The following is a 12648-nucleotide window of genomic DNA, read 5'->3' as shown; positions in this document are numbered from 1 at the left end:
TATGTCAATTCTAAGTAGAAAGGTATCCTCAAACCAAAATGACCCATAAGGGTAACATTTTAAAGCCTAAAGATGAAAAATACTTGTTTTAACTGTTGTTTTATACTATTGTAACACTAGAAATTGTTACAAGCACGAAAAAACACAACTTATAGGCATTGTGCATAAGACAATGGTTAGGTGCATCCATACATGTTGCCAAGCATAAAAATAAAAAAGTTTAAAAGATATTTGGATAATTTGGTTTTTATATAGTGCAGAGATGGAGAGGAAGAGCATATAACTTATAACATATAACATATAGATGCATCCAAGTTTTTTTTCTTTCCAATAAGCCCCGAGCGGCCCACAACCGTACAATTCCCCCACATTAAATTCATAACCTCCTTCCCTTCTCATTCCAAAATCTGAATCACTCTCTCTTTCTTCAACTTTTTCTCTCTCTAAAATCACAAACCTTTAAGCTTCTTCTTCTGTAAAAAGTTTCTGTTTTGTCTTTTCTTTCCATTTTTCTTTTAATTTTTAGAGCGGGAGAAAGAGAGAGAAGTTAAGGAAATGGGACACCATTCTTGCTGTAACAAACAGAAAGTGAAGAGAGGGCTATGGTCACCTGAGGAAGATGAGAAGCTTGTTAATTACATTTCTACTTATGGCCATGGCTGTTGGAGCTCTGTCCCCAAGCTTGCTGGTGAATCACTTTCTCTTTTTTCCCATGACCGTCATAGTTACTATTAAACTCGTAAGCTTAAGCAAAGCCTTATAAAAAGTTTTCTTTATTTTTTTATTTAAAAAAAAATGTGATGAGACTAATAATTAGCTAAAGAATAAATCTTCGTTTTAAGATTCCTTTTTTCTTCTCGTAATTCTCTGATGTAATTATTTTGTGGTTTGTTTTTTTTTTTTATAAATGGAAAGAGAAGTTCTAAATTCTAATTCTAACTCATTTGTTTAGCAATATAGAATCATTAGTCACATTGTTTCCCATCTTCTAATAATTATTTATTTTGATGGTGTATTTTTCAGGCTTGCAGAGATGTGGGAAAAGTTGTAGACTAAGATGGATAAATTATCTGAGACCTGACCTTAAACGTGGGAGTTTCTCTCCCCAAGAAGCTTCCCTCATTGTTCAACTCCATAGCATTCTTGGTAATAGGTAATAATTGTTCTCTCTTCACTCTTTAATTTCTCTCCATCCTTTTTTCTTCTATTTTACTCGTCGAGGACTCTCAAAATATTTTGTTGGATTTGGTTTGCTTTTAGATGGGCTCAAATAGCGAAGCAATTACCTGGAAGAACCGACAATGAAGTGAAGAATTTTTGGAATTCAAACATAAAAAAGAAGTTGATTTCTCATGAGGTTTCTGCTTTGGCCACCTTTTCTGGCCATCTCCAAAACCCTAATGCTTCTATTAATAACGAGGGATTTATTATTCTCAATGCAAACCCTAATTTGATTTTAACCACCTCTGCCCATCAAGACCAACCATGTCTTCCAACTTCAACTCTACAAACTAGTTTTGATCATCTCATTGATTACAAGCTTGACCAATTTACCAATCTCAATCCAAATGCTAATTTGGTTCATTTACTTCCTTCCATTTCCTCCTCAACAAACTTTTCCCCTCATGACCCTCGTCCAATGTGGCCATCATCAGGAGGCTATCGTCTCCAACCGCTCGACTCTGATCAACCGGTGGTGGCAAGTGGAGAGTTCGTCACTCCAGCAGCTACACTACCACAATACGTTGACATTTCATTTTTGCATCCCACGACAACGATGCCAAAATTATGCGAGGTTGGCGAGGAAAATATTTGCTCATCAATTCCACAAATTCCAGCTCCTTTGCAAGATCTTGATCCAATTATCAAATTATCAAGCTTTTCAAATGGTTACTATCCACAAGATCAATGCATGGTAACTAATCAAATGGCTATGGAGCAAATTGATATGATCATGTCATCGATCTTACAAAACCCGCCGTGTTCATCATTGTCATCATCTTCGTCATCGTTGGGATTAACGGGATTATCCAACGACCTTGTTTCATCAAGCTGGGATGCATAGGATACATAGGTACGTAGTAGGTCACAGTATGTGTGTGTCTAGCTAGCTAAGTAATAATTGAAAAAAAAATGAAATTGGTTTTTTTGTTGTTGTGGATGCTTATATATACATATGTATGTTTGAGAAGGTAAGAGCTAGGATGGAAAAACCTAGAAGTTGCTAGTTCAGGTTCTTTACTAAGTAATGCTTAGTCAATTACAATTAATACATAGCCTTGTTTCACATGCTTCATTCCAAATTTCTCAAATATATGTTTGGTATGTTATGTTATTATTCTTTCTACGTACTTAAGCACGTATCTTTATATTTGTAGTCTACTCTTTTCTCTCTCTCTAAATTAAAGTATATATAATAAGAAACAATTGCCTAAAAAATTAACAAAAGACAAAATGAGAAAATTATATTGATTATAAAAATTCTCCACTAAAATTTGATTGGCAGTCAAAGTAAGCCTAACTCAAAAGCAATAAGTATGTAATTTTTGTAGAGTACAAAAGTAAAGATTGATTATATTAATTAAAAATGACAAATAATCTCTTTCTTAGATGAAAAAATAATAATAATAAAAGAAGAAAACATTTGTTTCATAAGGTATCTTGTCTTCTTGTCCGTTTTCACTATTTTATTTCCACAATCATTTCGTTTTAATCTTAAATTGTCATGAGTACTAAAATCAACCCAACATGTTTTTAATTAGGATATCATGTTAAATTAGAACACAAGATTAAGGAATAACTAAAAATGCTTAATTTAAAAGTTTAGAACTAAAGAATGGATTTATAATTTAACGTAAAAATAAAACAATAATAATAATAAATAATAGTAAAAAAGAAAAAGCAGAATAGAATAATACAAAATGAAGAGGGTTGGCCTCAGAAATGTATTGAAGACGAACAAATATGGAAAAGATAGAATTTTGTGCGGTTTAAATTGACATTTTCTCAAGCATACTACTAAGTCAAAATGGTCTCTTTCTTTCTTTCTTTATTATTATTGTTGTTATTTTATCTCTATAAGAAAAAAAAAAAAAAAGACTACAATTTAAACCTTTTCAAAAGAATAATGCGTCATCGTTGTCAACCCACAAAATTGATAAAAATGCATTCTTGAAGAAAGTGCTGCGTAAAGATTGAAAATGAAGTTAAAAGCTTAGAAATTATTGATTATTTAGTATTAAATTAATTAGGTCTTTGAAGTAAGAATAATATATATTTTAAATGACTTCTAAAAATATATTAAGTAAAGGAAAAAATTCTTATATGTTAGAACCAAGAACCATCAACCTCTAAGTATTGAACTAAGTTAAACTACAAGTGTGATAATCACCACCTTATTTATTTACAAGTGTTAAACAATTTGGAGAATATTAACCCACAGTTCTGTCCAAATTGGTTAGGTGCATATTATTTCCCAAGAAATTGAATTGAGAAATAAGAATGAGAAAAGGGTGAGAGTGTTGATAATTATGGTGCCATGTATTTATGGCAACTGCAAACTCCAGTGTCCTAAAGATAGGCACTGAACTATACATAGCTATAGCTTGTATATCAATTATTTCAATTTCGAATGTCTTAATCTTTGAGAATGTAGAAATTCCTTGTCAAACTCCTCTTACCCTTCACACAAATCTTGACTCTTTTCAAAATGCAACATCCCATCCTAATTCCAATCTCATATATAGCTTCTACAGCTCACAGTAACCTATATTTAGTGGGGGAAAGAAAGTTAGGATACTGTCTTGATTTTTATAAATTCGATTTGATCACTATACTTTTATATTTAATCCCTATTAGCAAATTTTTAAAATGGATGTCAACAGAAAAGCTCTTTTAATACAAGTTTATGACTTAAATGTTAGCATAGCAATCAAAAGAAATGAGATAAAAATTGTTTTGAAGGATGAAATAATGACTTTTTAAAAGTAAAAAGGTAAACTAGATATTTCGAGAACATAGTGACTAAAATGAATGAACGTGTAGAAGTGTAGAACCACAACTAAAGCCAAAAGTACAAACTCTAAAATAATATCTACAAGGAACTAATAGCATATAAGTAAAGTCAAAGTATGGTGGTAATTTCAATTTCTGACTCGAACTTTCAGCGGTAAAATTGGATTGGACTTTCAAACTTACCATAGATTTTAAAAAATTGAAGTATGAGATGATGAAAAATAACTCTCAAACTTGAAAATTTGTTAACATTTTTACTACTGTACAAGTTCAACGGTACAACATTTACAATTGAAAATTTGACATGTAATTGCAACTTTACAAGTACTAAAGGTGGTTTTTGCAATTTGGCCTATTTATAATTTATTTTTGTGGGAGAAAATAATATTAAAACAAAAGAAAATACGGATAAGTAACGATTTAAGTCCTAAAATGACTTGAAAAATCACATATTCTTCCTTTTTGCAACTTTCGGACTTGAGCTATGTTTATTTGCTCAGGAGCCAGCATCAACAGTCCCCATGAACCCAAAGTAAACTATTCTCTAGCTAAGTTAAGAAAGAAATAAAAATTAAGGGTAAATGAAACTTCAATATGGAAGGTTTAATGCATGGTAATTCTAAAAATAGAGAAGTTTATACAGACTGTATTCCGAGGCCTAAGAAGAAAACCGACAAAAAGGGGTTATTCAGCCAGTGATACCATTCTATTGAGTTAATTTTAAATTAAAAAAAAAAAAACTAACACAACAAGATATTGGCAGAGCGATTCAAATGGATCTGATTTGAGATGAACATTATGCAGTTATTCTTGAGCGCCCCTTTGCAATCCTTCGAGCAATAACTTTCCGTCCTCCCTTGGTTGCTTTGCTGTTAAAAAATGGAGTGATTTCTAATGCACATTATGATTTTTTTTCTCTTTTGTTGTTAAGAATGCACTTATGTAATGATTTGTTACATTCCCCTTTAAAGCTAATCTAGTCAGTCAAACTAATTTTTGTAGGCTGTTAACTTTTTTTCTTTGCTCCAAACAATCAATGCAGTTAAGCTAGTTACATTAAGGAAGCTGGACAACCTATGATGCCATATCAGAGTTGAAAATAAATTATGGCATGAGTGAAATGTTAGCATTCATGATAATCAGCCAGAATTGTTTGTTTTGAACGGGAAATTTGGTTGTAAGCTAGGTACTTGCCTTCCAACTATTTTGTTTCCCATTGGGTAGAAAGCAAAAGAGTAGTTCAATCTTTTGGCCGCTGGTTAATGTAAGTTGACTTCAAGCTTCATAATTGAAGACGTGCGAACATTTCTAAGAGTAGTGGTTGGTTGGTAAACACACATTCCAATTTCCAGGCACATTTTCTGATATGCCTATCCATTTTCTTTCAACGTTTAAATAACCAACATCTATAGCACACTAATTAACATCATTGTGGTGTCAATTAACAAAATCACACTAATGGATGTCAAGAAGGATATTGAGTTCAACCACAAGTAAGATGCATATGTATAAGATTGCCCCGAGTTCATTATTGCAGTTTCAGCTAGATAGGGAACAACATGTTGTCCCAAAAATTGACGTTATTTAAGTGATATTTGCTCTATAATAATAATGATTACGAAAGTAGTTTGAAGAATTAAATGGAGTGTCTTCTTGCTAATCGCCACCAAAGAGGGTTCACTCACACTTGAAAAGTGACGGCTGCAATGACTATACCCACTAACATCATTGTGGTTTTCACTTCTTGAAACCAATCCCCTTTGTACGTCAAATTTTTTCTCCATGTATTCCACCGTGGCCCAGTCTTCCTTTTGGATGCATATTTTCGTGATTCTTGTCTTCTAAGGTTTCTTATCTTTGAGATCTTTTGGAATAATTCTAATAAACTTTCTTTTGTGGTGGAAGAGTCTTCGATGTTTGCTATGTTATTTTAGTTTTTACTTCTAAAACTGGGAATAAATATCCCAACATCTATAGCACAAAAAAAAAAAAAAAAAAAAAAGAGTTAGAAAAGGTTTATTATTACATGTTATTATATATATCCATCTGTAATTCATTCAATTGACAGACGAACCATTTTGGTGTGTTTTCTCTAGTTATACTTAGCTCGCTTTGTCGTAGCTTTATTGAAAGATCCAAAATAGTACTCCCATGGTCATCCATTGTGTTTAAGAAGTCTTCATCATAATTCATATATGTTTCGATTAGAAACTTCATCCCCTTCAAATGTTACTTTGAACACATAAATGCAAAACAGTTTAACCATTGTTGAGCTTCATCCAAAGGGATCTTGGTCTTGCTTTGATAAGCTCTTGCATGATCTATTTTTCCAGAAAGTGTTGCATAGTGAAGAGGAATAAAGCCATTATTATCATAAACAAAGGCAGGACTCATGCTCCTTTCAACAAAGCTTCAACGATCTCAACATCTCCATGTTTGAAAGCAATATAGAGAGGCGTTCGTTGGAAGAAGTCAACCTCAACAGCAAGTTAAGGCTCATAATGAATGAGAAGTCGAGCGAATTCGAGATAGTCATTGGAAATAGAGAGGTGCAACAATGGATGATGAGTCTCATTAATGTTGGAAGAAGAGGTAAGAACTTTTTGAATGATATATGGATCTTCTTTAATCAGTCTTTTCAAACTTTCAATGCATCCAACGATCTTTTGTCGAAGAAAATTTCATACCACACATTTTATTTGTGTTTTAACATGAAAGAAACATTACTTACTAATGATAATATCACTTAATTCACATCAAAGATAGATTCTTTTCAAAACTAACTTTTAATATAATCATCTATAAAGACAATTAAATAGTTTATGTTCACATGCCATTCAAAAATCTTAACATCTTATTTTAACATCGGAAGATTTTTCGATTATTTTCTTTATTTGAAAAGTTATGACTAAATTATTTTATCTAATATTTTTTCCTTTTTGGAATAACGACATATCACTTTCTAATGGGTGTTATTTTCTTTTATGGATACGATTATTTAAAGTAAATTATGAATCCCATTTAGTGGTGTCGAATGTAATATGTTGAGCTTTTTTTTTTTTTTTTTTTGCTATTTAAGAGAGTTGCATCTTTTTAGTGTGCAATGGTTCATTCAATTCTACATCATGGTGTTCTTCATTGTGTTCTTGTGCTCATAGCATGCTGATTGTTTCACTGTGCAAGTTTCTTTGTTCGTTGATTGTAACAAAATAAAGATATCTCTAGTTTAGGGGAACTTAAACCACTGTTCTTGATAAGAGATTCTCAGTCTTAGGGGAAGCCCGATACATAGCCAAGAGAAGAGATTTTCTATCTTAGAGGAGCTAAGATCCATTAGAGAAGGAAGATTGTTGATCAGAAAGAAAGATATTACTGTGAGAAGAAGCCTCACGCTCATTATCAAAGTTGAAGTGAAGACGCTATATTCTCGTTCTTAATGGGAGGCTAAGCATGTGGAGAGTGGGGGAAGCTCACACTTAGGAGAGTCTAGATATACTTGAGGGAGAGTCTCACATTTAGGGGAACCTAGGTGATCAATAAGTTAAGCATTACATGAATCATTGGAGTATGAGTATTATATTGCATATAACTATTACATTGTAACTGTTTAACTTTCAATATTAGTGTATTATCTTTTTTCCCTAGACGTAGTTGTTGTCTGTGCTTTTGGTCTGACATATGTGAGTGAGATTCATATGCTTTTTCAATAACCTATCCTATCTTTTTATGGTGACCACGACAACGACAATGACAATGACAAATCTTGTTGTTATCTTTAGGATTTCTTATGAGTTTTTGGACTTTCGTTGGTGGCATTTGAGGTTCTACATTTTACTTATAGAATTAAGTAAGTATCATATTATATATTTGTAAAAAAAATCCTTTCTAGTAAGGCTTAATCCCAAATTTGATATTGTTTGTGGTCGTATACTCAGACAAAGATCTCTTTCATCCTTAATGAAAGTGTATTTTGAAGCCTGTCTTGAAGAAAACCGTACTAGTGCTATGGATGTACACACTACCTCTGTCACTAACTCTATTACCTTTAGTGCTCAGTCCTCGAATTATGATTGTGACAAGATAATGAGAAACCAATCCTTGTTTGTGAGCAACTGCACGAAACAATTTCACACCAAGGATCAATGTTGGAGACTCTACAGTCATCCTTAGGAGGTAAGAAACGGTCCTCCAACAAGAAACAAGACTCAGAACGTGCCCACGTTAGTGAGACTACCGCTACCAGCACTTCTTAATAAATTGGCCCTACTGCAAGCCAGACCAGGCTCTCACTCTGGGTGCTATTACTCAGTGAAGTATGCCTCATTCCCTTAGGATTATTAGCATTGATGGGAAGAATCACCGGATTTTAGACTCGGTGACTACAAATCACTTGACAGGTTCTTCGGAGCATTTTATCTCTTATGCCTCGTCTGCTGGTAATGAAAAAATACAGATAGTCGATGACCCTCTAGCCTTGATTGTTGGCAAAGGACAAATAGTTCCTTTGAAGGTTTGACTCTCCAAAATGTTTTGCATGTGCCTAAATTGTCTTACAATTTGTTATCTAGCTATAAGCAAGATCACTCGTGAGATGCATTATAAAATTATCTTCTTACCTGAATCTAATTGTTTTCAGGACATGAGCTCGAGGAGGACGATTGGCATTGCCCAACATAGCGTGAGACTTTACATTCTTGATGATGATACCTCAGATAGTAGTTTCTCTAGAGCTAGTTTACCATCTTCCTACTTTAGCATGTCTGAACATGTTGTTTGTTGTGGCATTTTCGGCTAGGCCACCTAAACTTTAAAGTATATGCAATATTTGTTTCCTTTTTTTTTTCTTCTAAACTTGATGTCTCCTCTCTATCGTGTGATGTGTGTGTATGGGCTAAACAATATCAAGTTTCACTTCCCTCAACCATATAAACCCACACAACCGTTTACCCTTATCCATAGTGACGTTTGGGGTCTTTCCAAGGTCACCACCTCATCTGGAAAACGATAGTTTGTATCTTTCATTGTTGATCATACCTGTCTTATCTGGGTCTACCTCAACATCGATAAATCTGAGGTTCCATCTTAATGGAATACAAGACATGTGCAACAAAAATAAAAGAACAACTTTACTCTAAATGCATCTAAACAATTTAGATGATAACATGCATAAACTGTCCTAATTAAATGAAATTAGGGTTTATAGAAAAGTTTACCTCAGGAGCCTCCCGATCCTTGATATCTCCTCACAAACACGAATCCAGGACTACCACTAGAGTTGACCTGCTATTCTCCAGACTTAGAATGGGTTGTGGGACCCGATAAGTGAAAAAATGAAGGAAATAGATGGAAGTTGTATTAGAGTTGGGAGAACTTAGGTAAGTTTTTTTTTTTTTTTTAATTTCAAAAAATTAAAATTTTCCAAAAGTCTTTTAACAATTTGAAAACAAGCCTTTAAATAGGCAAAAGACTTGCAACTATTGCATGTAAAGATTAACCTAAATTTGACAGCTCATTTTCCATCAACAATTAGTGGAATTTAGTGGGTTATGTGTCTTCATCTCATGTTGCCACTTTTCCTAATAAATGTTAGAGAGTATCCAACAAAATGTTTGATTTTTCCACTAACTTTAGTCCAAGAGCAATATAGTCATTTGACCATTCAAATCAAAGCCAAACTTTGACTTTTTACCATTTTGCCTCTCTGGACTAATTCTGACCTTCCGAGCATGAATTCACATTTATCTTTTCAAAATATAAATCACATTTGAATATAAAGTTAGTCAAAGTTTGACTTTCTCAAGTCAAAAGTCAACGTTTGAACTTTTTACAACTTTGACCATCTCCATCAATTTCGAGCATTCAAAGCTTTTTGATATTCATACTTTTAATATTGAAATCACATTTAAACATAAATTTATATTTCAAACTGATAATTGAAGGCAAAATCGCATATATTCGTCGATTTCTCTCTCTTTACCTAATTCCAACAATTCGAATTATTTCATCATATTGTTCTAAGTTTATTCCATATGAGCTAGCAGGTGAACCTAATGAACTTATAGATCATAGGCTCCAATGATCCAAGATTAACTTGTTAAACTCGTTTATATTGAGCTAATCAACATTCATTAACTAAATGGTCATTCCACTAAAGTCTCGTAGTTGTACTCCCCTTACTATAGATATATTTTTGTCTATCTGATCAATAAGTTAATCTTTCACAGGTTGTTCGTAACATCGGCTGTATCAAAATATTATTTTACTCCCCTTACTATAGATATATTCTTGTTTCCTGTTTCTTGTTCTCCGTTTCTTCTTTTTTTAGAACAAGAAACAGGAACATGTTTGATAACTGTTTCTGTTTCTTGCTTCTTGAAAAAAAACGAAACATAATCAGAAGATATGTTTGATAATTGTTTCTTGTTTTTCTTATTTTTTGTTTAAGAGTTTGTTCTCTTGCTTCTCTTCAAGATTTATTTTTTATTTTATTAATTTTATTTATGTAATTCAATTGAACATTAAATAAAAATATAAATCATGTATTAAACATAAAAAAGAAAAGGATCAAAATTAGTTTGTATCATTTAATACAAAAAAGTTCTAGTGCACATATAAAACTCACATCTCCAAATTGTCCAACATCTTGTAACTGTGCGATTATACTGATTGTGAAATCTGTAAGATAATAAATTTAAGATAGGTAGCCACCTCCATATTACAAATTGATCGTATTACAAATAAAAACGATCTTTTAGTCCAAGTGATTTAATACGTTAGAATCATAGCATCATGTTTTTAAGGCAAACAAATTCATCTATTGCAATGACAAAAGAAATCGAATAAAAACCAAAATCATATAAAATAGAAATAGAATATATAATGATGAATATCGGACCACAATATCATATACAGATGATAATGATAATAGAGCTTCAAACCATTGCTCCAATAGCAAGTCAAAGACATTGTTAAATCACATTATTCATCAACAAATAACACAAGTTTTTCAGTTCTTCAAATCCCAAGTAGTAAATCCCACCTTGGCAGCCAAGATCTTCCAAGAAGAAATGCACCAGCACTATATTGCAAAGCTTCATTTTTGGCATGACTTTTCACTTTATTTTCACTTATTATTTAGATATAGTTCCTGAGATTTGTGTCATTTTGACTTCAGTTAGAGCCCTTTGTATTATTCCTTGACCCAAATTTGAAGGCATGGCTAATTTCAGCAAGATAAGTAAAAGACAGACCACTGGTACTAAATACCAGTTTTAAGGCAGGCCAGGATTCATAGAGATACAATTCCACATTAAATCCATGTTGCCCTATGCATAACGACAAACATCGTGGAAGGGACAAGAATCAAGAATGAAAGCAGAACATGCTAAGTCAATATCAATCATATAAAAATAAATAAAAAATACTACAGATTGCGATTAATTATAAGCTCTGAAATCTTCAGCTAGAAAATATATGAAAAAGAAAACCAAAAGGGACATGGTTGAATTTTTGTGTTCATTATTCTATCAACATTTGAATAATATCAAAATTCAGAATAGCTTGCAACACAACCCAAAAACTTGACTTTGCCGCTAAACACCACTGAAGAATCAAAGAACAAAAGTCTTCACGCGTAAAAAACAAGCAATTTATAGAGAACAAAAATCGGAACAAGCACTTTGTACCTTAAGAACTTGGAAGATTCTTATTCTAAATCTCCTTCCATAAATCGGAACAAAAAAAGCCCATCAGCAAAAAAAAAAACAGATCTGAAAACGCAAAATAGAAATGCCTAGCAGAACGAAAAAGTGAAAGATCTGAAAACCCATAAGCATAAACAAAAAAAATATATATATGTAAACCCTAATTTCAAGGGAGATGAAGAGATCGGCAGAGACAGAGGTGAAAGAGAAAAAAAAACAAACACATACCTTTAGCCGGAGAATGAAAGTGAAAGAGGAAGGCCTAGCGGAAGAAGGGAGAAGAGGAACGCTAGTCGAAGAACTCTGTAGCCGGAGAAGAAGAAGACAGCGGAGAAGAGAAATTGTGAAAGAGAAAGACAGTGAGGAAGAGAGAAGTCGAAATCCTTAAATAGAAAATGGAAACGGAAGAACGCATTCAACTTGGTTTTATTGACTCCACCAACCCATCAAAATATCAACTATTGAAGAGCTATAAAAGGTTATAGCTCATTTAATAAAACGTTATAATGAAGTGCTATAAAAGGATTATTTGTCGTACCTCTTAAATTCAATTTCTAAATATAATCTTCTTTTTTTTTATCATTACTGTTTATTTTATTTATCAATTTCAGTTTTCCCATCTAATTTTTATTTTTATTTCTTATCCGGTTACTATAAATTTTTTTAAAATAATATCTTTTTAAAAACTATTGACATTTGAAAAGAAGGCATGAAACAAATGTCAAAATTAGGGTACCAAAGCTGTGTACATGATTTCTCCTCTATAAAACTCTAATTTTGCAGCATTTTACCTTTGATTGCAAATTAAAATTTTTCTTCTGATTTACGTTCTCTCTAGTCTTCTTCGTCGTTCTCCTTTTATCTTTTTCAACAAGATCTATCTATACTTCCATCCTACATAAAAAAATCAGTCACCTCTTCCATTCTTCAC

General features: G+C 32.5%; 1 protein-coding gene and 1 long non-coding RNA gene across 2 annotated transcripts; one reads left to right on the top strand and one right to left on the bottom strand.

Moving 5' to 3' along the window:
* Nucleotides 1–400: 400 nt before the first annotated feature.
* LOC101204457 (transcription factor MYB26) lies at nucleotides 401–2296 on the top strand. Its single transcript, XM_004141170.3, has 3 exons — nucleotides 401–688; nucleotides 1024–1153; nucleotides 1261–2296. Exons 1-3 carry the CDS (start codon nucleotides 556–558, stop codon nucleotides 2063–2065), a joined length of 1068 nt encoding a protein of 355 aa, XP_004141218.1. The 5' UTR covers nucleotides 401–555; the 3' UTR covers nucleotides 2066–2296.
* Nucleotides 2297–10851: 8555 nt separating this feature from the next.
* Nucleotides 10852–12308, bottom strand: LOC105435016. Its single transcript, XR_969128.2, has 2 exons — nucleotides 11946–12308; nucleotides 10852–11161 (listed from the first exon to the last, which is right to left on the bottom strand). It is a non-coding gene; the product is annotated as an uncharacterized LOC105435016 (long non-coding RNA).
* Nucleotides 12309–12648: the final 340 nt, after the last annotated feature.

Source organism: Cucumis sativus, chromosome 3 (assembly GCF_000004075.3).
Source record: "Cucumis sativus cultivar 9930 chromosome 3, Cucumber_9930_V3, whole genome shotgun sequence".
Classification (NCBI taxonomy): domain Eukaryota; kingdom Viridiplantae; phylum Streptophyta; class Magnoliopsida; order Cucurbitales; family Cucurbitaceae; genus Cucumis; species Cucumis sativus.
Note: the sequence above shows the minus strand (reverse complement) of the source record. Positions and strands in the feature narration are given on the sequence as shown.